The sequence below is a fragment of the Pelophylax lessonae genome (assembly GCF_965119305.1).
Source record: "Pelophylax lessonae genome assembly, chromosome: 10".
NCBI lineage: Eukaryota > Metazoa > Chordata > Amphibia > Anura > Ranidae > Pelophylax > Pelophylax lessonae.
This window is the reverse complement of record NC_138777.1, coordinates 217,479,064-217,506,441: the sequence shown is the minus strand read 5'-3', so window position 1 is coordinate 217,506,441 and position 27,378 is coordinate 217,479,064. Positions and strand designations below refer to the sequence as shown.

At 45.2% G+C, this 27,378-nt stretch overlaps 1 protein-coding gene across 1 annotated transcript in view; it reads right to left on the bottom strand.

The window, feature by feature from the left end:
• Window positions 1–9,374: 9,374 nt before the first annotated feature.
• The window catches only part of DNAJA2 (DnaJ heat shock protein family (Hsp40) member A2), a 42,879-nt gene continuing 24,875 nt past the window's right edge, over window positions 9,375–27,378 (bottom strand). The window contains exons 3-9 of the mRNA XM_082270265.1: window positions 24,480–24,700; window positions 20,441–20,521; window positions 19,160–19,293; window positions 15,961–16,157; window positions 13,498–13,642; window positions 13,263–13,390; window positions 9,375–10,328 (exon numbers count right to left, since the gene is read on the bottom strand). Coding sequence (XP_082126391.1) covers window positions 10,140–10,328; window positions 13,263–13,390; window positions 13,498–13,642; window positions 15,961–16,157; window positions 19,160–19,293; window positions 20,441–20,521; window positions 24,480–24,700 — 1,095 coding nt within the window. The 3' untranslated portion in view covers window positions 9,375–10,139. The remainder of the gene's footprint in view (window positions 10,329–13,262; window positions 13,391–13,497; window positions 13,643–15,960; window positions 16,158–19,159; window positions 19,294–20,440; window positions 20,522–24,479; window positions 24,701–27,378) is intronic.

Here is a 27,378-nt window from a genome sequence, read left to right as displayed (position 1 = left end):
GGAGGCTTCCCAGAAAAACAGGTGTTGCTTACCTGAAGCGGTCACAGCTGTAGTGATCTGACTTTGTCACAGAGCAGCTGCAGGTTCAGTGTAGAATTACTGTACTGGACCTGCAGTGGCCACTCAGACTCCCTGGAGCATGGACAGGGTTGCAGGTGTGACCCCCTGCTGCTATGCCAATGGTGAGAATGGGTTAACAAAAGCCCAAAAATCGGGATGCAATTTCTAGTCAACCTGGAGTTTGTTGAGCTCTGTCTTAACCCTCCTCTTATGTTAGGGTCAGAACCGACCCGTTTTCAGGTTTTGAATGTCTATAAGTATCACATAAATTTGTTTATTGCATCAAGATTTTTTTACTTTGTCAGGAACCTCTATTTAAACAATGTAATAGAAAAATAATCCTTTTTACTAAATTTTAAAATACTGTGGTGAAAATTAAGACGTTCATGGTGTTGGGGTCAATTCTGACCCAGTTATAATATAGGATTTTAGGACACTAATAAGTGCCAAAACTGAAATCATAAACACTCTCTCTGCTTAGTAACACTGACAGACAATCCCCTCTCAACCCTGTGAGCTGTAGTTAGGGAGGGGCCTATCTCTTTTCCTGCTTGTCTGCTTCTCTAAATAAAGTGAAGAAACATAGGACCAATACATTTCAGAGTTGCTGACTTTATTTTACCATTTTTTAAATTTCAAAATGAGAGGTATGCTATCAAAAGAAAGGTCTAAGGGGTCACACCAAAAATATTAAAACCAATCTTTTCAAGGATAAAGAAGCCTAACAAGGTAACCAAGAGGTAAGAAACAAATTTGATGATAAATAATTATTCAGAGGGTATTTTATGGCTGATTTAAAACACGGGTCAAAACCGACCCTAAACATCGTGGATAGTAATGGAATTCTAACATAAGAGGAGGGTTAATCAGAGCGAGAGGAATCCAATGGTTTCTGAAATCGAATGTTAAAGTATAACTAAAGGCACAACTTTTTTTGTTTTTAGCAGAAGGGAGATGGATTAAAACTCCTGTCAGGTGTTTATTTCTGTGTGTGTTCCTATTAGGGAGACCCACTGCCACGATTTGTCATGTTTATACCATTATTGAAAGTAAAAAAAAATAAAAACCCAAATTTTGAGTTGTCCCCCAGAAAAGTAAGAGGAAATCTTCCAATAGGGACTCTGGTGACCAAGGGATCTCCAGGAGATCACCTTATTTGCAGGAATTTCCTGATTGGTAATGTGACAGGAAGTGAATCTCCCAATGGGACGAAGATGGCAAAAATAAACCTTACAGCGGTAATAACCTTCCTTTTATTCCAAAAAAAAGTTTTGCCTATAGTTCTACTTGAAAAGTCGAGGCTTAACCTTTGATGATGCTGAGATCCAAACAATACAGATCTGACAGTAAAAAATTTAAGGACAGATGGGTGATGGTTTGGATTGCTTCATATTTGTCAGCAAGGTCTCCATGTAGAAATATTGAGATTTGTTCCCATTTGCCATGAGGTCTCTGACCAGGAAGTACAACTCCTAATATGGTCATTCCAGGAAGTTCAATGAGGAGACTGACTGTCTAACAATGTTGCTTTTGTCTGAGGTGGCTTTCCATTCACCTATTGTCGGGTGTGCTAATGAACCCACCTGTTGTCTGCTAAGGGATGTATTGACACTCAGAGTAATGCGTATTGGGGGCTCGTTATGGAACCATTGTTCTGTGTCTGGCTATTGTGTACATTGATTGTCCCCTGGGGGCTTCTGTCTCATTACACATAACAGTCCTTCTAATCAAGCTATTGGCCCAATCCCTGCTGACTTATTTTCAAGTCCTCATTTGCATGGCTAAGGAGGACCTGAAGGAGAACGGCATGTACTTTGCAATTGACCAATGGGAAAGCGGTTGTTAGGGGCGGGATGTTCCAAATTCTGTATAAAAGTGTGTTGTGTACTTCCAATAAATGGTCTTCCTGTTTGAACTTACATGCAGCCTGCCTGGTGTTTGTTCTAATGGATTCCGAACGGCACATAGCTGTAGTTTCAATCCCGGAGCCTTGGTTGACCGAACCATCAGACATTGCGATCTGCAAGCTGACTCACTAGAAGCAGAGGAGTGTCGGGAGAGCGGAAGTGAGCGAGAAAGGGTCTTGTCACAAATGTAAAGTATGCCTTCCATAGCTGATGACAGGCCTTGCAGGATGTGAATTGATGAACTGTGCCATTAAAAGCCACTGACTGCAAAGTAGGATGGACAATAAATCTACAGGATCTCAGAATCCAAAGTGCATCTGTTAAAGTCTTCAAAGGTCCTTATACCAAATCCACCTGGACCAATCCAGAGCAAAGAGAAATGAATCCTTTATCTCAAGCCTGCTGAGAAAATGAAGAACATTTCAATAGACAGGTTAGTGTGTACTGCTCCCATTGAGCCACTAGGGAGTGTCTGCACCTGGATAAAAACCTATCCAGTTTATTGTTGAACCTGAAGGCCAGAAGATCATATTCGGTGTCCCACACCTCCAGGTGTATAGACCATTCATTCTCCCAGATTCAGACAGTGCCTGGAATCCTAGCAATTTTTCACCCCCCCCCCCCCCCCCAACAACTTGAATATAAACAGAAAGTTAATTTATTTCAGTAATTCAATTAAAAAAGTGAAACTCCTATATTATATAGATTCATTACACACAGTGATAAATTTCACCAGTTCTTTCTTATAACAGCTCTGGCATACAGCTAGTGAAAACCCAAAATTCAATATCTCAGAAAATTAGAATATTGTAAAAAAAGTTCAATATTGTAGAGACTCAGAAACTTTAATCATCTGATTAACGTAAAACACCTGTAAAGGTTTCCTGAGCCTTTAAATGGTCTCTGGTTCAGTAGGTTACACAATCATGGGGAAGACTGCTGACTTGACAGTTGCCCAGAAGACAGTCATTGACACCCTCCACAAGGAGGTTTGGTCACAAAAGGTCACTGGTGAAGAAGCTGGCTGTTCACAGAGTGCTGTATCCAAGCATATTAATGGAAAGTCGAGTGGAAGGAAAAAGTGTGGTAGAAAAAGGTGCACACACGCGACAGGGATAACCACAGCTTTGAGAGGATTGTAAAGCAAAGGCCATTCAATAATTTGGGAGAGATTCACACGGAGTGGACTACGACTGGTGCCAGTGCATTAAGAGCCACAACACACAAACCTATGCAGGACATGAAGCTACAACTGTCGCAGTCCTTGTGTCAAGCCACTCCTGAACCAGAGACAACGTCAGAAGCGTCTTACCTGGGCTAAGGAGAAAAAGGATGTGACTGTTCGTCAGTGGTCCAAAGTCCTCTTTTCAGAAAAAAGTAAATTTTGCATCTTATTTGGAAGTCAAGGTCCCAGAGTCTGGAGGAAGAGTGGAGTCACAGAATCCAAGTTGCACACGGTCCAGTGTGAAGTTTCCCCAGTCAGTGCTGATTTGGGGAGCCATGTCATCTGCTGTTGTTGGTCCACTGTGTTTTATCAAGTCCAAAGTCAGCGCAACCCTCTCCTACAAAATTCTAGAGCACTTCATGCTTCCCTCTGCTGACCAGCTTTTTGGAGATGCGGATTTCATTTTCCAGCAGGAATTGGCACCTGCCCACACTGTCAAAGTACCAATACCTGGTTTAATAATCATGGTATCATTGTGCTTGATGGGCTAGCAAACTCACATGACCTAAACCCCATAGAGAATCTGGGGTGTATTGTCAAGAGGAAGATGAGACACCAGACCCAACAATGCAGATGAGCTGAAGGCCGCTATCAAAGCAACCTGGGCTTCCATTACACCTCAGCAGCACTACAGGATGATCACTTCCATGCCACGCCACATTGATACAGTAATTAATGTAAAAGGAGCCCCAAGTATTGAGTGCATACTATACATATGGACATACTTTTCAGCAAGCCAACATTTCTGTATGAAAAATCTTTTTTTAATGGTCTTATGTAATATTTAAGTTTTCACTACCTGTAAGTTATAATTATCAAAATTAAAAGAAAGAAATGCTTGCAATATATCACACTCTGTGTAATGAATCTATATAGATATGTTTCACTTTTTGATATTCTATTTTTTTTTTTTTAGATGCACCTGTGTATATACAGGTGTATATCGCCCCCTTGACAACGTCGTAATGATGAAACGCATTGGTAGGAGCTAATCCAGCATCACCTCATCACACCCAGAAGCCGGAGGTCAGCCATCTTTTTGGTGGATCCAGGAAGATAGTTTTGCCCCAAGCCTCTGGTGCATCACAGCAATCACATACTTGTCTTTTTGATCTGTGGGTGAGTGTAATTCCTATTTTTTGGCAATAAACTTGTGTTTTGGCGGTATCACGCTATGGGCTTGTCCCGCTCTTTTATTATTCCCCACTACATATTGCCTTCATGAGAGAGTTTCCATCAAGTTTTGGAGGGGAGCCAGTGTTGGTGCTTATCTTATGGCCGGATCTTACCGGAGCGGTCACACTGGGAGTACGCTGTAGTAGTCCTTAACTACTCGCTGCGCATTGCCTATTTCTCTCTGGTAAGAGACTCTGTGTGGTGGATGGGATCACAAGCTGTTTTGTCATCGTAATGTTCACCTGGGTGGAAGCCTTTCATCATATTATCACATGACATGAACTTTATTTAAACATCTGTTGGATCTCTAATCTTAGAGTGGACTGTACAGCGTTGTACCTTCAACTGTATTATCTTAACTGATCAGTGCCATTCATTTCCAACTATAAGATTCTGTTAGATTGGTGTTAGGTATTTGAAGCCATTAGCCAGGAATTTCCTGTCTGATATTTTAGCGCGACTCCCTTTTGTCTTCTATATACCCTGTGCCTTGGCTCAAATATCTGTAAACATTCTTTTATATTCAGGGAGCCCTGTAGAAGGAGCTAGATGCTCGGAGCATGTCGCCCATTATGCACCTGGTCCTCCTGTTCTGTCAGGCCTGTGCGGTGCATGGTGGCTGTTCTTACTGCTGACCTTTACATCACAACAAAGGACAGCAGCTTAAAATTTTTTAGGGCTGGTAAGATTATGGGGCAATGGGAGGGAGGGGAATGTCTCAGTTGTGAAATGTTATGATTTTATCCACAAAGTGTGCATAGTCTTGGCACAGATTTGTGAATTTTTACAATTTCTTACCTGGGGATTCTGCCAATATAAGCACTTTCTGTTGCTGGCTGATAATGTTAACCACTGCCTTGCAATTAGGATTGTTACTGTCAGCACATTTTGTGCTCTCAATAGGTTGGCCATCAGACTGCCTCTATCAGATAAGTAGCCTAATGGCTAAATGAAAGAGAATGAATAGGCATGCTAACATCAACAGAGTGAGGTATGAAGAAAAACATATTAATAAAATTCGATTTTAAAGTGACACTGTGTCCTGTAATGACAGCTGTTGGAGGAACCACAGCACACACCAGGCATAGGACACACACAGGAGGGTTTTCAGCCACGGTTCTTGAAGAGCACAAAGACTGGAGACAGCTGCTTGGAGGCAAATAACTGGATTTTTGACCGTAAAATCCTTTTCTCTTAGGTTCATTGATGGACGCGGTCCTCTGATGCATATCCGTAGGGTAATAACGGCCCCTACAGGAGTAGGCACTAGGCAGAAAGAATTTCTGGCTACGCCTATGGGCAGTCCCTGGGGGTATACCCTCTCTCTTCCTGCATAGGATGTCAGTTTTGTATCAAAGCAGTGTCAGCGAAAAGTACACCAACCCACTCAAAAAATTAGAGGGCGGGTACTGCTTCCATCAATGAACCTGAGAAAAGGATTTTACGGCAAGTCAAAAATCCAGTTCTCTCTATCGTTCATTGACGGACACATTCCTCTGATGCATATCAGTAGGGACGTCCCAAAGCAGTACCCAAATGAGGGATGGAAACAACAGACCAAGGAAAAAAAAAAAAAAAAAGTCCCCATGGCCAACCAGGCAACACAGGACTCATCAGAACAACCAGATGAGGCCCACCTGAAAACAAACAGAAAAAACACCCTCAAGGAAGCCAAGGGGCCCCCTAAAGCGCAGCCTGCAAAACCTTGCGCCCAAAGGAGGGATCCGCAGATGCCATCACATCCACCTTATAAAATGTGGTTAAGGTGTGAACGGACGAAAGGGCGCCACCTTGCACACCTGAAGCACAGACGCCTGATGGCAAAAAGCCCAGAAAGCACTAAGCGCCTGAGTAGAGTTCGCCTTGACAGGGAAAGGTGGAAATTGACCCTTAACAGAATAAGCCTGCACCACTGTCTGATCTATCTGGAAATAGTCGCAGCAGACGCAGGCAGCCCTTTCTTCGGGACATCCGTGAGCACAAAGAACGAGTCAGACTTGCGAAAAGACTCGGTAGACGCCAAATACACCCTAATCGCCCAAACATCTAGGGTATGCAGAGCAAATTCCTTAGGATGTTTAGGCTTAGAGCACAAGGAAGGTAACACAATGTCCTCATTCAAGTGGAAACCACCTTCAGCAAGAAAGACTGATCCGGCCGAAGTACCACCTTGTCCTTGTGAACCACCAGATAGGAAGAACAGGACAGCGTCGCCAGTTCCAACACCCTGCGCTCAGAAGTGATAGCCACCAAGAAAGCCACCTTCTGAAAGAAGGTAAGAAGGGGAACCTCCTGTATATTCTCAAAGGTAGGCCTCTGGAGCACCAACAGCACCATATTAAGGTCCCATGGTGGTAGCAGAGTTCGCACCGGAGTTACCAAGTGTCACACCCCCTGTAAGAAGCTATGCACCAGGGAATGGGCGGCCAATGGCCTCTGGAAGAAAATAGCCAGGGCCGAGACCTGACCCTTGGTAGTACTCAAGGCCAACGTTTGATCAACAAAGGAAAGCCAAGATCCGAGCCACCGAATAGGAGTGAGGGTAGGTCCCAAGGGACTTACACCACGCAACGTACAACTTCCACGTACAATGATAAATCTTCCTGGAAGTTTCCTTTCTCGCTTTTAGGAAAGTGGGAATCACCGAATCAGACAAACCCGTCCCTTCAGCACCTGGCTTTCAACAGGCAAGCCCTCAAAGCCAGCGACTGTAAAGCAGGATGGAAGATAGGCCCCTGAGACAGTAGATGCTCCCCGAGAGGAAGTCTCCACGGGGCATCTGCGACAAGCCTGACCAGGTCGGCGTACCAAGCGCAGCGAGGTCAGTCAGGAGCCACAAGAATGACCAGAAGTCTTGGCAACAACTTGAGAGGAGGAAAGGCATACATCAGCTGGTACTGGCCCCAGGGGGCCACCTGCACATCTGCCAGAGGGTCCCGAGAGCGGGCCACAAACCTCTGTACCTTCCTGTTGATTTGAGACACCAACAGATCCACGTCCGGAGAACCCCAGCGAAGGCACAACTGCTGAAACACACCTCCGGATACAGGGACCACTCCCCTGCATCCAAGGCCTGGCGTCTGAGGCAATCCGCCTGCCAATTTTCCACTCCCAGAATGTGGACCGCAGAGCGAGCTGGAACATGGCCCAATGTAGAATATCTGCCACTTCCAGGGCCTCAAGGACACTCTTGGTGCCACCTTAGTGATAGACATAAGCCACAGCTGTGGCATTGTCCGATTGAATGCGCACTGGACAACCCTCCAGACGGTCGGTCCAGTGCGTCAGGGCAAAGCCGGATCACTCTCAGCTCCAGGACATTGATCGGCAATCGAGATTCCTCCAGGGACCAGATCCAGAGCTGAGTCCTGATTGAGGATTCCCCCCCCCCCCACGCCCGGACAGACTCGCATCCGTGGTGACAATTGTCCACAGGACAATAGGACAGGGGGAAACCCAGGAGTGTGAGGGTCCGACCATCCCAGGGAGAGGGCCCGCATCCACCCCAAAATCCACCAGGGAAGGGGGAGGGGCGTTTACTCACCATACCGGGAACACAGGCGGGCACCATCTCATGACAGGACCCCACACCACCGGAGTAGGGGGGCTGTCGGCCAAAGAGGAACGCTGCGACATAAACCTAGACTCTGTCGTGTGCGTCCTGGCGAGATGTTTAACTCGTGGGGCCAGTCCACGTCCAGTGGGACTGTCGCGGCCGACCCAGCGCGGAGCTAAGGCCTGCACGCGCTCGCTGGCCAGACTGGGGTGACCACTGCATATAGGGATCCAGCCTGGCATAATTGCGTTAAGATCTCACAGGAAAAAAAAATAAATAAATAGCTAAAAAAAAAAAAATCTACATAAAAAAATTACTTCTATGCCAGGACCAAAGATCCCAGCAAGGAACTACGCCCTTACTCCTGACTAGGCAGATTAAAACTGACATCCTATGCAGGAAGAGAGAGGGTATACCCCCAGGGACTGCCCATGGGCGTAGCCAGAAGTTCTTTCTGCCTAGTGTCCTACTCCTGTAGGGGGCGGTATTACCCTACTGATAAGCATCAGAGGACTGCGTCTGTCAATGAACGCTAGAGAAATAATACCTCTTCCTTTGAATTTTTTTTTTTTGGGGGGGGGGTGGGGTGTTACAGTGGTGCTTCAAAATTCACCCCATATATTAATGTAATGAAAATTTTGTTTTCTTTTAGGGTTTTCTTAGTTCCCAAGTCACTTGGGTAAGTCGGACCACTCAAGCAGTGGCATGAATCTCCAGTGGTCAAACCCACCCCAATGCCCTACATCCGTCCACCTTTCCAATAACCAGTGCTGCTTGATCGGGGCTCATGGCAGACCACTGGAGACCCAGGCCACTACTTGTGCGAGAGAACAGCGATCTGACGTTCCAAGCTGCCAGCACAAGGTTTTTTAAACCCTGCTACAACACTTGAGAACAGAGAGAAATAAAAAAAAAAAAAAAAAAAAAAAAAAAAAAGGAGCACAGCCTATAGATTGCTGTATTTGCAGCTCTTTCTTTGTAAGTGCCGGTTCACATATGTGCGGCTGCGGCGATCGCATATAAATATCGGAGCGCACTGCTCCTTCATTATATGCGATCGGGTGTGCGGTGCAAATTCAGCCATACACTTTGTATGGCTAAATTCGCACTGCACCCGCAGTAAAGTCGCACATGACCCTTTTTTTGAGCCGCATCAGGATCGGATCGCACAGTGGTTCACCCTTGTGCGATCCGATCCTGTGCGAACTGTAAGATCGCACTGCGATATGCGATCAAACTGGGGGTGTCCTTAAGATTAAATTGACACCCCCAGCGTATTGCATATGGCAGTGTGAACTGCAAAGGGTGCGTTTGCGATGCGGGAACAGGCTGCGAATTTGCAGCCTTCCCGCATCGCATAAGTGTGAACCGAGCCTAACCTGTGGCCGTGTACTAAATATTAGCCAAACATGTTCACCTACACCATTATAAACATAGGCATACCACATCGACCGTACAGACTGTTTTATTAACCATTCACTTTAACAAAAAAAAAAAGGAGAAAAAAAACGGCAGAAAACGTCCAGGTAACATTGTGATCGCCCCAGTCGGAACAAAATAAAATCAACAAGCGTGTTATTGGTACTGGAAATACAGGCCGTGAAATTTTTTATTCTATATGTAGCAGCTCATGTAAGTGCAGCCAAAAAATACACAGCTTCAGAGGGAAAAAAAAAAAAACAAAAAAAAAAAAAAAACACTTTTTTACATGTATGAAATTAAAACAGAAAACATAAAATCTACACAAGGAGCAGGCAGCCTGCAGTGCCCAGCAGCTGCTGAGGGACTCCAGATCTCATCGAGATTCAGAGTTCAACCTCAGGAGGATTACCTGTTGCCTGACCCTAATCTACACAGACTGAAAAAAAAAAATAAAAAATAAAAAAAAATTAAGCAGTTGGTATGGAGAGCAGTAATTTAATCTCTTCTTACTTTAAAAAGGGATTTGGTTTCTTTTTTTTTAGCTACAGAATGGTTGAAACTGCATGTAAGGTGTCTGGTTAGTATTAAATTATACACTCTGTAAATACTATAGAACCATTTTTGTTTTAAGTTACACATACAGCAACAGAGATGTCCCATATCAGAAGGATTGTTTGGGCAAAATTTTCAGCTGGGTTGCAGAAAAAAAAAAAATAAAATATATAAACAGGCAGAAGAGAAAAGATAATTCAAAAGGTAATCCTTTTTGTTGTGCAACTTTTTTGAGAAAGGTTTACTGATGCGCACACTGTACTCCGGGCCCATGGTGGCTGCTTTCTTCATCTGAGCTATCATTGTAGGCCTCGCGCCTCTGCCCGCTTCCAGAGCCACGGGTGCTGTCAAACTCTTGAAGGTCTACTTCCTCTGCTTCTGTGGCGATTGTGGAGGATTCAGGTCTGGCAGGTAGGAGGTCTTCAAGTTCCTATAGAGAATGGCGGCACAAACGAGGTCAATCTTAAAGTGAACCTTCGGCCAAGCTATGGGTCACTCACGTTTTAAAATATCAAATAGTAAATATTGGTTTTTACTTGCCTGATCTTCTGCTCATGCAGGCTGTAAGACCAGTCTCCAGTCTCTTCTCCCCTATGCTTTAGCAATCACAGGTCATCCAACATCCAATGTTATGACCTTGCATTGGGTATGAGGATGCTTAGGGACAGTCCACAAGCCAAAGCAGGGAGAAGAGCACCAGATGCCAGAGACTTAGGTAAAACTGTTCTGTGGCCTCCTAGACCTAAACCAGCATTTAACTCTTGCAGTGTGGGGGGCAGTTCCACTCCAAGGGAGACTTTTTTTTTTTTTTTTTCCCTAGAGTTCAGCTTTAAATCTCATTTTTTTTTTTTTGTAGTAATCTAAATCTTAATATGAGCATTTAGTCTCCTTTCACTCTAGCCAACCCAAAAGTTGTGAGAGTTTTAGTCAGAGTCTGACTTTGAAGTGACTTTGATAAGACTTTTACACTCTCTGGCATTGAAGAGGTGTCAAAGTCGGATCAAAAGTAGTGCAAGAACCTTTTCTGAAGCTGCAGTGCCTCAGAAAAGGCACGACGGTAAAATACCTTGTGTGCAGGAGCCCCCCAGACCCCCTATTACTTTCCTGAGCTGCTTGCTGTGGGACCACCCGGATCAGGGACCACCAGAGGAGGACCAGGGCTGCTCTGTGCAAAACCACTGCACAGATAAAAGTAAGTATGTCATGAGTAAAAAAAAAAAAAAAAAAAAACACACACACACACACACACACACACACACACACACGGCTTTAGTATCAGCTTAAACTGGTTGTAAAGCAAGTAGTGTTTGTACCTATAGGTAAGCCTATAATAAGGCTTACTTATAGGTACTGTAAATATCTCCTAAACTTGCACCGTTTAGGAGAGATTTACATTGCATGCAGCCGACGACGTCATCAGCGCATGCGCTCTGAAGGAACGCCCGCCCGCGCCGTTCCTTCAGAGCCCTGTGCCATGATCGTCATTGCGGCTCCGGACAATGCGAACACGGAAGGAAGACGGTTGAACATGTCAGCCATGTTACCGGTGAGCGGGCCGCACTGTGGGGGCTTAGTTCTAAGGTAAGTATTTCATAATGAGCTAGTATGCGATGTATACTAGCTCATTATGCCTTTGTCTTTCAGGGTTTTTTTGTTCTCTAAGGTTTACAACCCCTTTAAAAGTATAAGTTCACTTTTTAGAAGAAAAAATGCAAATATTTTTTATTGGCACCTGTAAAGCATTGCACCAGTGATTACTAAATTGTTGGTGCCATGCAGGTCTCGAGCAGATTTGGCAGTTTATCAGCTTGCCTGTACGGGTAAGCAGATACAATCTGACAGGAAGAGAGAATTAACTTCTCTAAATTTCAAAATTGTGGGAGCTCCCCGCTGTCAGATGGGGATCAGGGAGGTGCACGGGCTGGTCTTAACAGGTTACACCCTGAATCTGGGTGTAACATGTTACGTAACATGAACCTCTCCTTTAAAGTGCAAGTTCACCATTACAGAAAATCTGTAAGATGAATTTACACTGGACCCCCTCCCCATCCCGCTATACCGGAGTCCCTTGATCTCCTGCTGTGAGACATCAGGTCGTCTTTACTGGTCCGGGGATTTGCAATCCCCGCGGCTTTCTATCCTCTTCTCCAGCGCTGACAGGACAGGCTAGGAGGGTTCTGATTGGTCAGTGCTGTCCATGAATGCCTCCTATCTGTACACGCTGAGAGGTACATATATAATATTAAGTCGCAGGGATTTCAAATCCCTGGACCGGCAAAGCGGCGCCCTGATGTCTCACGCTTTATAATTGTGCTTGGTCCTGGAATGGCGACAAACTACGGTACTTAAATATCTCTATAGGCGATGTATTTAACGCCTTTACAGGTTACCCATTTACAGTTAACAGAGGAGGTCTAGAACTAGATTTATTGCTCTGGTTTTAACGTTTGTGGTGATACCTCACGTGTGGTATGCACACCATTTACATATGAGTGAGCAACTTACATATGCGATCACTTCTGTGCCTGAGCACGGAGGTATGGTGGCACTTTAAATTTTTTATTTTTTTTCCCTTACTTTTACACTGTCCCTTTCTTTTTAATCACTTATTCCTATTACAAGGAATGTAAGCATCCCTTGTAATAGAAATAAGAACAGGTCCTCTTTTTTTTTTTTCTTTTTAATAAAAAGACAACAAATCTCTTCTTTACATTTAAAAGTAAAAGATCAAAGCTTTGCTTTCAAACCACAAACACACTTTACTTCCACCCTGGAATGGAAGGGACGTAATTCTGGTCCTCCAAGGCCATAGTGGAAATCAAAGCAGATATGCGATTTGATCACCTGTGTGATCAGCTGGTGGCTCCCTCTGATCATTTCTCGGGCAAACTGGCGGAAAACGGTAAGTCCGAGAGACATCGGCGAGTGACAGGACGTCCCGGCGCTTCTCAAAGCGTTCCAATACCGGAGGTTATAGCTGATATCTGCAGCCATAATCCCGGTAAACCATTTGCAAACCGCAATATATATATATGTATGTATATGTATTGTGGTCGGCAAGTGGAAAAACAAGGGAAAGGCTTGATCAATGTTTTCTCCCAGCAATCTATGCTTCTGGGAAGTTTCTCTAAACAGTTCAGCAAAAGCGGCATTTCTCTTTGCGAACAGAGCTCAATGTGAATGGAACACGGCTGATGCAAGAACTGCAACAGAGGGCCTTAAGATGGAAACTGATGGAATAAGGAAAAATTTCTGCAACCATACTAATTTTAATTTGCCTATTCTGAGTTCAAGCCATGAAAGGGAGAAAATCAAAGCATTGCCAACACTCAGATATCGGACAATTACAACGAAGAAGACTCACTGTTAGTTTCTCTGGATTGATCCAGTTGTTTTCTGGGAACTGGACATCAAATTTAATAAACAAGTCTCCTTTTTCAAAGGGATTGCGATATTGTGGCATGCCTTCACCTCTGACAACACGTACAGAGCCTGGCCAAAGAAGAGAGTGTAAAGTTACATAGAGAAACACATAAGATAGCCCAGCTAAAGAGCTGGTCATAAGAAGTCAAAGTGGTTGTAGAGGTTCTATACTTTACCAGGCTCAATCACTTTTCCAGGAGGATATTTGACAACAATCTGACGGGCATCAAGGTGCTTGAAAGCGAACTGGAAACCACACAATGCTTCAACCAGACCGATCTTGTGTGTCATATGCAGGTCATTTCCCTCTCGTTGAAAGCTCTGTAAAACAAAAACATTGTTATATTAAAAAGGAGGAGTATCTCAGCAACCTCTGACTGACGCAGCTATTTATCTAACAAGTTTGAACCTGCTTGGCTTGGCTGCAAGTGAATTTGATGCCCTGAAACCAGAACGCCATCTTCCACCACAGGTGTATGAATCAGGCATGTTGCTTTGAGTCCCTTTAGGGCAGTGGTTCTCAACTCCTGTCCTCAGGACCCACTAACAGGCCAGAGTTTAAGTATTACCTTGGGGAGATGCAGACTAGAATACTGCAATCACTGAGCAGCAAATGATATCACCTGCAATATATTTCAGTTATCTTGCAAACCTGGCCTGTTAGTGGGTCCTGAGGACCGGAGTTGAGAACCACCGCTTTAGGGCCTCATGCAGAGAGGGCGTTTTTACTGCCGCGTTTTTTTTGTTTTTACACTACAGCTTAAAAACCACCTCTCCGTGGTATTCTGTGTCCATGCACACATAGGCTTTTAGGAGCTGTAAGTAGCAGACGTTTTCAAGCTGTATATAAAAAAAAAAACAGGGCCCAGAGTGTTCTGGAGCAGCATTAGGTAAAAGATGTTCATTGATGGACACAGCTCCTGATCTTCTTACCCATTGGGTTATACTGCCCCCTACAGGAGTAAGACACTAGGCAGAAAAAAAAAAGTCTAGCTACGCCTATGGGCAGTCCCAAGGGGTATACTCCGTCTCTCTGCTACAGCCACTCAGTTTTGTTACAAGCAGTGTCAGAAAAATTACAACTCCACAGAGGGGTGGGTGACGTGTCCGTCAAAGAACATCAGAGAAATGGATTGCACGGCAAGTCAAAAATCCCATTTTCTCTTTCGTTCACTGACGGACACAGCGTCTGATATTGTTAACCATTGGGCTGTCCCAAAGCAGTGTTAAACATGAGGGGTGGGAACAGCGAAAAAAACTCCCAAAGCTAATTATAACCAACCAGGAAAACGAGAGCTCAACAACTGGAGCTCACCTTAAAAAACAATACACCCTCAAAGAGGACCAAGTCCTCTAAAAGCAGCCTGCAAAACCTTGTGGCTAAAGGAAGCATCCGCAGATGCCAACACATCCACTTTATAGAACTCTGAAAGTGTGCACCGAAGACCAAGTGGCTGCCTTGCAAACCTGCGTCACTGACACCTGATGACAGAAGGCCCAGGAGGCACTGAGAGTCAGAGTAGAATGCCCTTTGACAGGGAAAGGAGGAACCTGACTCTTGATGGAATAGGCCTGAACCACCGTCTGCCTGATCCATGAACAAGCACTCTGTGTGAAAGGCATCTCTGTATCATGTGTACCTTTGACATATGTTAAGGATTCATTTTCCTAGCAGCTGGTGGTGTGCAGCCGATTTCTCCTTAATTTCTACTATTGCAGCGGTGGCAAGCCAGGGTCAGCACCCACAGCACCGGGATTGCTCACCTGATCCATCTGGAAATGGTCGCAGAGGAAGCAGACAACCCTTTCCTAGGCCCATCCGTGAACACAAAGAGTCTAACTAAAAGACTCCGCAGCTGCCAGGTACACCCCAATTGCTCGGACCATATCCAAGGCATGCAAAGCAATTTCCTTGGATTTTTTGGCCTAGGACACAGGGAAGGCAACACAATGTCTTTATTCAAACGAAAAATCAGAGACAACCTGAGGAAAGAACGATGGACAGAGGCAAAGAGCCACCTTATTGCTTGTGAACCACCAAGTAAGGTGAATGACAGAAGAATGCCGCCAATTCCGGCACCCTGCATGCAGAGGTGATAGCCACCAAAAAGGCCACCTTCTGGGACAGTGTAAACGGGAATTCTCAAAAAGGAGGCTTCTGGAAGACTGAGCACCAAATTGAGGTCCCAAGGCAGCAACAGAGATTGCACTGGAGGGGTCAAGTGCCTAACTCCCTGAAGAAAAGTACGTACCAGGAAGAATGTGGCCAAGGGCCGTTGAAAGAAGACCGCTAAGGCCGACATGTGATCCCTAATAGTACTCAAGACCAGTTTCTGCTCAACCCCCCGTTGAAGGAAGGTCAAGATCCAAGCCACGAAAAAGAGGTCCAGGTTAGTGGCTGAGAACATAACGAGGTCAGAGGATCAACAAAGTAGTGGTTCTCTACATAAAGCAGAATTTTTTTTTTTTAATCGCTAAGTGATATTAAGCCAATCAAATTCACAAAATCCAATGACATCCTTGTATGTCTTACGCCAGAGTACCCATATCCTTTTTTCCTGCTTCACAACACCAAACTACCTCCTGCTTATATAAAGTTGTCTGAATTTGGTTCAAGTTAAATCGGCCCATTTACTCACCTCATGTTCTTTCTCTTGTAGCACTAGCACAATGTCTCCAGGTTCTACTCCCGGGGCCTGGTCTGCCTCTCCAGTGAATGTGATTCTCTGTCCGTGTTTCATGCCTTTGTCCACATGAACCTCTAGAATTTTCACTTCTTTGATGACTTTTTTGCCTTCACATTTTTTACAGCGATCTTTTTCATTAATTACTTCCCCTGAAAGAAAACCATACAGGACACAGGTACATAAGGATGGCAAAAATATTTTACTTTCAATATTTTATATTTATTAAAGAGGTTGTATAAAAACAAAAAAAAAAAAAAATAAAAATATGATTCGGTTTCTTTAAAGCATGTTAAACCGTATAGTGCTTGGGCAATGTAATTTGTCCCCTTCTATGCTGTAAAATACCTGGTTGATTCTGCCTGTTCTTGTGTCCCCCTAGTGTGCTGACCACGGTAATCATGGCAGCTGATCCATGACACCGTGGTCAGTTTACATGCCTCCATCATTCCACTGGCTTTGGAGCCTCTCCCTCCCTGCACGTCACTTCCTAGTGCATGAGCCAATCAACAAACCTGCCCCTCCCCTCCTGCCGCTATTCCATGACAGAAAAGTTAGTGATCACAATCACTGCCAGCCCCTCTGTTATAACAAAATATACTACACAACGTATGTTTTTTTTTTTTTTAATTGTGCAGCTAAACCCCTTATTTCACACCACCGAGGTGTGGTCACGTGACTGCCTGGGTGACATCAGAGGGGAATCTCAGCCCTTCCCAATGTAGTGCTTAGATAAGGAAAGAAGAGCGGCAGGCGGTCCCGTGAAAGCACACCGACGATGTGCAAAAAAGTATTTAGCTGCAGAATTAAAAAAAAAAAAAAATAGAAAACCCAGACACTGTAGTATAGCTTGCTATATAGCACAGGGGCTGTCAGTAATTCTGAGCACTGACTTTACAACCACTTTTAAGATTAAAATATGGTTACAAAACTGGTAATGGAGAGCAAATTACAAAAAAATGCAATAAAAGCACTCGTCTAACAACAAAAAAAAGGGCTTCAAGCGGGTAAATAGAAAAGCTAATAAAAGTTTTCAAAGTGTAGGAGTGATGATCTATACTGAGAACAAATGTGCTATCACAACTGAAGTTCTTGATTAGTTCTTGATTAGACCTAACCGACCCAGCCAAGTGTAAACCTGGATACACACTATCCAACTTTTGTGGTTAGATTTCCTTCAGATTTACCTTTTCTATGTAGTGCAAGGGCCTGCCAGATTGCATACAAATTGAAAGTGTTTAGGTTTTACCTCATATTATATGGTTTTGGTAAATCTAAAGGAAAAAGTCTTCAGTGTGTATGGCCCATAAGGAGGAGGCAGAAAGAGGAAAAGAACAGGACAAGAGAATAGAAAAGAGCAGGTCGCAAGGAGAAAGAAAGACTAGTAGAAAACACTATGGTTCTGGAGGCCCTATAATTCAATGCACATATATTGCACCCAGGCACTCCAGACCTCCTTTAAAACGTTTGTAAGAATCTTGGATTATGCAAGCTAGCTGTTCATGATGCAATATCCAGGAGACTTTTTGCTGTACCTGAGATACTGAAACTGAAGCCTTCTTCCAATGTCTAGCAATGGTTAGCTTGGTCACAAAGAGGATAAAAAAAATGCCAGTGTCTGGGGGGCATGAGAAGCCTGGTCAATGGGTTCATTTAGCAGTGCTATGTCCGGGGCTTGTGGAATAGAAACTCCAGGAGGGCCAATACCTTATTCCAAAAGCCCCGTAAACTGGGACATTCACACATGTGGTACATTGATCTCTACATATGACAACCCCGGAAAACATAGGAGGAGCCTGGGTAAATTTTCGACAACTGAGTGGGGACCATATACCACTAAGTTATTACTTTAACTTTGGCCTCAATCAGCGATACATTTAGAATGCCCTTGTAGGACCCTATGGAAACGAGAATGCCATGTCTCCAAGTCCTTGTCCCAGTCTTTCACATACGGAAGCTTAGCTGACATATCAAATAAGAGGCCGTAAATGGTGGAAGTTCCCCACCTCTGACCCAAATCCTGGGTACACCATTTCTCATGAGGGCAAAAATATTTTTATATGCAGTGTAAATCACTGGCTGACTGTATTACAAGCAACTTTCTGCAGGCAAGAGGCATAGGGGGCCTCAGGAGGCAGCACATAGTATTCAGTATATGCATACTGAAGATTTTCAGAGACTACTGACCTATTGCAAAAGATGGTCAGAATGGGGACATGCTTTAGGTTACATAGTAGGTGAGGTTGAATAAAGACCATAGTCCATCCAGTTCAACCTGTGTAGGTGTGTGTGGCCGTAATCATCTCTCATACCCCTGAATATTTTTCTCCTTGAGATGTAAGCCTGTGGTTGAAGATTGTAGAATTACTGCAGGAGACCGTTACATCAGACTGCTAAAGGATCACTGCGCTTGTCACCCCCCCCCCCTCCTTAGGCCTCATGCATACAGGGCGTTTGGCCATCCCTCCTAGTCGCCTTTCCTGCTGGCAGTAGCGTTTTAGCAGAAAACATATTTGACACGTGTGAGCGCGTTTAGGCACGTCAATCGCTTGGGAATTTACTTATTTAATAGGATAGAACAACAACTTATTCTGCACACTGAAATTAATTAATGCTCAAGCTATTAAAGCGTCTAGCGCTAACACGCGTTTGGACGTGCCAAGCGTTTTTTCTGCCTCTAAACACCTATGTGTGTGTGGACACATAGGTTAACATGCAGGGGGATTTCGAAGCAGGATGAAGAAAAAAAAAAAAAAAAACAACTAACATCCCCCGAACAGGAGTATTAAAAATGTCCAGGGTGCATGAGGACTTACAATCGAATGGTCCCACTACTGGGTACAGGGGCTCAACAGCTGCATAACATGCACCAAGGAGCTGCATATGACCTTTGGGCTGTAAATTGAATACCAGGGCATTAGAAGGGTAATCAAAACATAACTTAGCAAGGAAAAAAAAAAAGTAAAGTAAAGTTCAGGGACTTAGAATCCCTTGAAAGTCATGCCTTTGGATTGGTAGGTTTACAACTAAGCAGCTGTACCCCTTCCATTCTGAAGAGTTTAAAGGAAATGGCAGAGTAGCTGTCACAAACATGACACAATATTCTTTAACCCACAGACAGTACAAGTTAAAATTACACAAAAAGGTGTTTTACCTTCCCCATTGCAGTCAGAACAGACGGACTGCATCTGCTGCACCATCCCTGGAGCCAGCTGTCTGATCATTATACGCACACCTCGGCCTCTGCAGGCTGTACATTTTTGAACTGCTCCACTCTTACCACCTTGTCTAAAGGGAACAGAAACACAATGCATTGGATTAAAGAGTCAAACAACACAGATACAAGCAAACCATTAAGGCAAGTTATGGTCCTGATGTCCAACAGAGGCGGTTCCTGGGTTACAAACAAGATAGGGACTGTAGGTTTGTTCTTAAGCCAAATTTGTTTGCAAGTCAGGACAGGTACATATTTTAAGTGTAGCTCCAGCCAAAAAAATAACTTCTACGTTTTTTGGATAGCATAGGAAAGGGCTAAATCCCCTGTAATGTTTGATTTGCTGTCTGTACCCCTGGTTCAGAAGATTTCACCTCACTTTCCCTATGACAACTGGATTTTGAAAATTTTGGGTTGCTGTGGAAACAAGGATTGGTGATAACGCTTTAGTGGAGACACCTTTTTCCCATGAGAACTTACAGGAGTGAATTTCCCTTCCTAGGAGTAGATTTCTCCTCACTTCCTGTTGTCTCCCTCCATTTGTAACTAGGAGTTGCTTGTAAGTCAGATGTTTGTAACCCAGGGACCGCCTGTACAGTGCTTGCAACACACATACATACTCACCCTGGGCTTGCGTTTGCACAGGTGTGCGGGGCAAAGGGAGATATTGCAATTTATTTTAAACCCCTATGTGGTAGCATTGGGCAGGTGAGAGGCCCAACAGACCCCAAAGTCTCCCCCTGCCCTTCACACAATCTAACCAATCACAAATCAGCTTGGTTAGAGGTCTCCTGGCTGTACCGGCCAGGAAATGGTGCATATGAAACTGGAAGCGACATCACTTTAAGCTTCAATGTTTGCATGCTAGATCAAGGCATGATTTGCCTCCGTCTTACTACAGTCTCTCTCTCCCCACCAGCGGCTAGAGGACAGCCTGGAAACCACGGGTGGGGGGGGGGGGGGGGGCACCATGCGGCCGGCTGTGTAAAAATGATTAGCAGCTATGGAGCTGCTGCATCACTTTCACTTTGCAGCAGGTCACCAGCTGTACAAAACTTACACAGGCTGATGGCTGCTACTGCCAACAGCTTGTGATCAAAGGTTCACTCTTTGGACCTACATAGTACACCCAAAGAGCTGAACTGCTTAAACAGAAAAAAAACCTGTAGATGTGGATTCTTCAGCACAAAATACAGCAAGACAGAATGAAAACACACTCACCCGTTACAGGAACTACAGAGGACATTCTTGCTTAGCTGAAGTTTGGTTGTCTTTCCATTGTACAAGTCTTCTAAAGTTACTCTAGAAAAAAAAAAAAAAAAAAACATGTTAGTAGACCACAAGACAAAATTCACTGCAGCTAATCACCACAAATGGTCGTTACTGAGAAAGGTCTTAGAGGTGCACCGAATGGAAATTTGGTCCCGAAGCCGAAAAAGCAGGATGCACTTGGCCGAAAACAGAAAATAACAGTTTTTAAATATATATACATATTTTTATAAATAATTGTATTATATTTGACACAATCAATATTATGAATTTAAATGCATATGAATGGTCGGCCATTATTGGCACCTTTTGCACAAGAAAAGCTCAAGGAAAATGTATCCCCTTAAATTCTAATTTGGGGGAAGGGGGGGCTGGAAATCACTCCAAAAGCACACCTCGTTGAAATTAATTGAAAACGCAGCAAAAATGCATTAGTAACACACCCGTGTAACATTTTTGATGCGGTTTTTGAACCAAATGACCTATAAAAAACACCATAAGCACAGTAAAATCGTGGTAAAAATAGCTGAAAAACAGCAGCGAAATCGTGACAAAAATCACATGCGTTTTCAGCGCCATTATCGTCAAAATGCAGAATACACCATTTACGGCCGCCCAAAATTTCAGGGCATCTTTGGAATAAAAAGGGCTAGCGAAGTATCTCTGCACTGGTTCCTGTGATCCTCATTTCATCAAGTTGTTGATTAGAGGCCATGGATCACAGCAGTTCACTGCTCTTTACAGGAAGCAGAGCTGGAAAGGCAATGTGCGAACATGGTCACTCCCTTGTTTATATATCATTAAAAACTACACCTGGTACAATGTTTGTACAGCAGAAGTCAACCCATAAATAAGCCTCACATCTAACTTACAGCAAAAAAAAAAAAAGTCAATGTGTTTGTGGAATTAAAAGGGCCACCAATTGCACTGATCTCCCCCCCCCCCAGGTATTCATAGCAAACGCCCATCTGAATAAGCCTTAAAGTGGTTCCAAAGCCTAAACTTTTACCTTAACGGTCCTTTCACATGGGCTTTCCGCCCAGCGGACTCGGTTTTGCTCAGTGGGGGATCGATCCGGTGATCCCCGCTGAGCAGGCGGACGACGGCTTCGTCTCCACTCACTGTGCAGAGACGGAACTGTCAGATCCCAGCTCTCCTCTATGGGAGATCTGATGAAAACAGACCGCCTGTCCGTTTTCATTCGATCCCACTCAATCTTCCAGACGGATTGAAAATAGGGTTACCATCCGTCTGGAATTCATGGACAGGATCAGATGGGATAGCAGCGGACATGTCACAGCTGACATCCGCTGCTTCATAGGGGTGCATGGAGCATCTGATCCGGTCTGCCTGAAAAAACAGAGGTGGACCTGACCGAAAAGCCTGTGTGAAAGGGGCCTTACGCATTTTTTGCATTAAGGAAAAATTTTTAGGTATCAGTAGCCCCTCCCCCCTTTTTACTTACCTGGGCCCACATTCAACCCAGTGCCGTGCATGTCTGCAACTCTTCTCTCCCCTCACTTCCGGGTCTTGCTGGGACACCGAGAGCCATTGGCTCCCTCTACTTTCAAAGCCAGTGACAAAGGAGCAGGGGGCGAGGCTGAGTCCAACTCTCTATGTCAATGGACGCAGTAGCAGGGTGCTCGGGAGCGAGCGTGCACGAGTACCCCACAGAGTCTAAATACAACATGTTTTGTGGAGTTACTTACGTATTGTGGTGCACTAATTGTTTTATTTATCTTTTTTGTTCCTACTATTTCGTCTGGTACACGTGTTGTATTTTTATTTTTTTTTAATTTCTTTTAATAAACTCAGATTGAACACAAATACAACATGTTCTGATAAAGTGGCTATAAATGGACAACAGAAATGTATTTTAAGTACCTAGGGGCCCTACAATCTTTTAGGCCACCCCGGATACACCATATGCAAATCTTGATCTTTGCCTTATCATTGGTCAGTAAATCTTGCTTTTGCACTGAGAGGGGCAGGACAGGGCCCAGATTTTGGAGCCGTCATTTGAAGAAAGAAGACCCCAAGTTTCTGGGTTTCCAGTGTACTCTGGAAGATAGCTAAAGGTATATGTACAAAGCCCCAAGTACCAGCATTTTAATTCTGCCATTAGTTTGGAAACTTTCAGGAACTAATAAAGCCAATGACTAAACTCTTCTCAGACACTCAGCTGAGCAAAATAAAGGGGTGTTCAAATCTTCCTGGGCGGTTCTATAACTAGTGGTGCACCGAAACGAAAATTTTGGCTGAAACCGAAATTGACGATTTAAAAAAAAAAAAAAAAAAAAAAAAAAAAAAAAAAAAATTTTTTATAAATAACTGTTGTAGCAAGGTATCCAGGCCTGTGGCCTGATGTGGGTCTGCCATTAGTACCGGATTCCTCTCCAACCCATGTGATCCGAGTCCCTGGGTGTGATAACTGAAGCAGCGACAACTCCGGCATCTTTGTGGTTTTTATTATAAGTTAAAGGGGATGGGAGAAGGGAATGAGTGGGATACTCCTTGAGGCTTAACTATTTACAATTGGGACTTTACTTCCAAATTGCCCGTTGGCGCTTCCTCGACACCAGCCAACGCTCACTGACACTGAGAATACCCTGTAGAACAAAGAAGTGCTGAATCCTCGACTTATAGTCCAGAAGATCCAAGACTGAGAACTGTAGAACTCCTGACACTGTTGTACTATGAAAGTCACTGAATACTTTCCCCTGCCTGGCACAGCTTGAGGTAGTATATAGTAGAACTCTATAGCTGTCACTTTAACTGGCACGCTTTGTACAATTCAGGGCCCAAACTGCAGGTGCCCCCTTTGACCTTGAACTCTTCAGGGTCCACTGACTATGTACCCCCTCTGTAGCTTCAGGGTCCTCAACCTGGGTACCCCCTTTACAACTAGCTGGCACTGGATCCCAGAACCGCTTCCGGAGTGGTCCCCTCTAACTTCAGGCAGACCCCCAGGGGCAATCCTCAGTACTTATGACCTGTGTAGGCTTTCCTGGGACTGGACCCCCCCCCCCCTCTCTCTCTCTCTCTCTCTCTCTCTCTCCGCAGGTTCTCGGCACACCGGATCCCCTCAGCACGCTCTGGACACTCAGTCGTCACCCCGAGACATCCACCTTCCTCAGACAGGAGGAGAGACAGCCACACTCCCCTTCCTGGGACTCTGCTCCCACCAAAGACACCGAGCCACGCACTTCCCCCAAACTTATACCCACTCCCAGAATCCTTTGTGGCACAATCTGCCTCCTGGGGTAGTTACAAGCCTGGATGTGTCCCGATTGGGTTTCCTCCACCGCCCTATGAGAAGCCTCTCACAGGAGCCAGTGGGGAGACTCCCCCTTCAGCAGGCACACCTGGAAACCATGACACTCTGACTATTCAATCACAGCCCTGCTGTTAGGCAGCCAAGGCCCTCTATACCTTTACCTAGCACCTACCTGTAGGGTGCTACACTGTATTATAGCTGACTATTTAATATAATGGCTTTAAAAAAATATAAAAATGTATGGTCGGCCATTACAGGCGCCTTTTGAAGCAATGTTAAAAATTCTGCTTGCTGCATATTTGGAGCATAATTGGCAAACTGCACACAAAAAAAAAAACCTGTGTTGTGTTTTGGATGCATTCTCTGCTCAGTGGGGATCGATCCGCCAATCCCCGCTGCTCTCTATGGGGAATCGGATGAGAGCGGACCGCCTTGTCCATTCTCATCCGATCCCCTGGAAGGATGGAAAAAATCGGGTTTTCATCCGTCCGGATTTCACGGACAGAATCGGATGCGGATGGCAGCGGGTGTCAGCGGACATGTCTCCACTGACATCCGCTGCCCCATAGGGATGCATGAAGAATCTGATCAGATTCGCCTAAAAAACGGACAGGCGGATCTGATCGAATCGTTCGTGTGAAAGGAGCCTTTCTGACAGAAAAGACAAGGCAGATGAATAGCACAAAGATATCACATAAACAAAGGTTTGCTCACTTGAGTGGGTGCATCATATCCTCTCCTCTCCTTCTACCGTTGCGACTCCGGCTCTGTCCACCCATAAACCCAAAGAGGCCCCCGCCAAAGATATGTGAAAAGATGTCATCCATGCCGCCACCGCCACTCCCTTCCCGCAGTCCCTGCTCTCCATACCGGTCGTACAGTTCTTTTTTTTCTGGGTTAGACAGGACTTCATAGGCAAAGCTGATCTCTTTAAACTGAAATACCAAGGAAAGAATCATGCAATCACAGGAAATTTTTTACATAAACTAAGCAATCGTAGCCAGAAAAAAACCCCACAAAAAACTGATGCAATCTTTTTTACGCTCTACTGTCATACACTCTAATGTAAATATTTTTTTCTTTTTTTTTTTTTTTAAAAGGCTAAAGCAGGGTTTCTCAACTCCGGTCCTCAGGGCACACTAACAGGTCAGATTTTAAGTATTACCTTGGGGAGATGCAGACTAGAATACTGCAATCACTGAGCAGCAAATTATCTCACCAGTTATGTATTTCAGTTTTCTTGCAAACCTGGCCTGTTAGTGTGCCCTGAGGACCGGAGATGAGAAACGTTGGGCTAAACTATAGCTTTAGAGTGTTACTTAACCCAGTAAAATCAGTGTGTATATGCAGGAAAGCATGCTTGTTCTACTCACTGTGGAACCTAAGGAGTTAATCCTCCGCATTGTGTAAGAAGGCTTTTTGAACCTGTCTTCTCTGATCCTCCCTTTCTTCCAGTGTTCCCAATCCATCAGCTGATAGCACAGACCCCTTAGAAGGCACTCTGCACATGCTCAGTTTGGTGTGTATTGCTAAAGAGTTTTTTTATTTGGGAGGGTGCATGTGATCATAACAGGGCCAATCAGCACTGTCCAGAGAGTCAGCAGCCTAATAGGACAATCAGAGAAGAATGATAACTCCTCCTACAAGCTTTAACCAGTGTTCGGCCAGACACTGATAAAAAAAGTCACAAGACTGCTATATAACTGCTGATGAGAAAAGGTATTTAGCAGTGTAAATTTACTAAAATTATTGCATTTCCATGTTCTGTGTACTGTGCGAGACCAGATATAGTGACTGCAGGCTCCTGGGGACAGCAGATATAGTGACTGCAGGCTCCTGGGGACAGCAGATATAGTGACTGCAGGCTCCTGGGGACAGCAGATATAGTGACTGCAGGCTCCTGGGGACAGCAGATATAGTGACTGCAGGCTCCTGGGGACAGCAGATATAGTGACTGCAGGCTCCTGGGGACAGCAGATATAGTGACTGCAGGCTCCTGGGGACAGCAGATATAGTGACTGCAGGCTCCTGGGGAGAGCAGATATAGTGACTGCAGGCTCCTGGGGAGAGCAGATATAGTGACTGCAGGCTCCTGGGGAGAGCAGATATAGTGACTGCAGGCTCCTGGGGAGAGCAGATATAGTGACTGCAGGCTCCTGGGGACAGCAGATATAGTGACTGCAGGCTCCTGGGGACAGCAGATATAGTGACTGCAGGCTCCTGGGGACAGCAGATATAGTGACTGCAGGCTCCTGGGGACAGCAGATATAGTGACTGCAGGCTCCTGGGGACAGCAGATATAGTGACTGCAGGCTCCTGGGGAGAGCAGATATAGTGACTGCAGGCTCCTGGGGAGAGCAGATATAGTGACTGCAGGCTCCTGGGGAGAGCAGATATAGTGACTGCAGGCTCCTGGGGAGAGCAGATATAGTGACTGCAGGCTCCTGGGGAGAGCAGATATAGTGACTGCAGGCTCCTGGGGAGAGCAGATATAGTGACTGCAGGCTCCTGGGGAGAGCAGATATAGTGACTGCAGGCTCCTGGGGAGAGCAGATATAGTGACTGCAGGCTCCTGGGGAGAGCAGATATAGTGACTGCAGGCTCCTGGGGAGAGCAGATATAGTGACTGCAGGCTCCTGGGGAGAGCAGATATAGTGACTGCAGGCTCCTGGGGAGAGCAGATATAGTGACTGCAGGCTCCTGGGGAGAGCAGATATAGTGACTGCAGGCTCCTGGGGAGAGCAGATATAGTGACTGCAGGCTCCTGGGGAGAGCAGATATAGTGACTGCAGGCTCCTGGGGAGAGCAGATATAGTGACTGCAGGCTCCTGGGGAGAGCAGATATAGTGACTGCAGGCTCCTGGGGAGAGCAGATATAGTGACTGCAGGCTCCTGGGGAGAGCAGATATAGTGACTGCAGGCTCCTGGGGAGAGCAGATATAGTGACTGCAGGCTCCTGGGGAGAGCAGATATAGAGACTGCAGGCTCCTGGGGAGAGCAGATATAGAGACTGCAGGCTCCTGGGGAGAGCAGATATAGAGACTGCAGGCTCCTGGGGAGAGCAGATATAGAGACTGCAGGCTCCTGGGGAGAGCAGATATAGAGACTGCAGGCTCCTGGGGAGAGCAGATATAGAGACTGCAGGCTCCTGGGGAGAGCAGATATAGAGACTGCAGGCTCCTGGGGAGAGCAGATATAGAGACTGCAGGCTCCTGGGGAGAGCAGATATAGAGACTGCAGGCTCCTGGGGAGAGCAGATATAGAGACTGCAGGCTCCTGGGGAGAGCAGATATAGAGACTGCAGGCTCCTGGGGAGAGCAGATATAGAGACTGCAGGCTCCTGGGGAGAGCAGATATAGAGACTGCAGGCTCCTGGGGAGAGCAGATATAGAGACTGCAGGCTCCTGGGGAGAGCAGATATAGAGACTGCAGGCTCCTGGGGAGAGCAGATATAGAGACTGCAGGCTCCTGGGGAGAGCAGATATAGAGACTGCAGGCTCCTGGGGAGAGCAGATATAGAGACTGCAGGCTCCTGGGGAGAGCAGATATAGAGACTGCAGGCTCCTGGGGAGAGCAGATATAGAGACTGCAGGCTCCTGGGGAGAGCAGATAT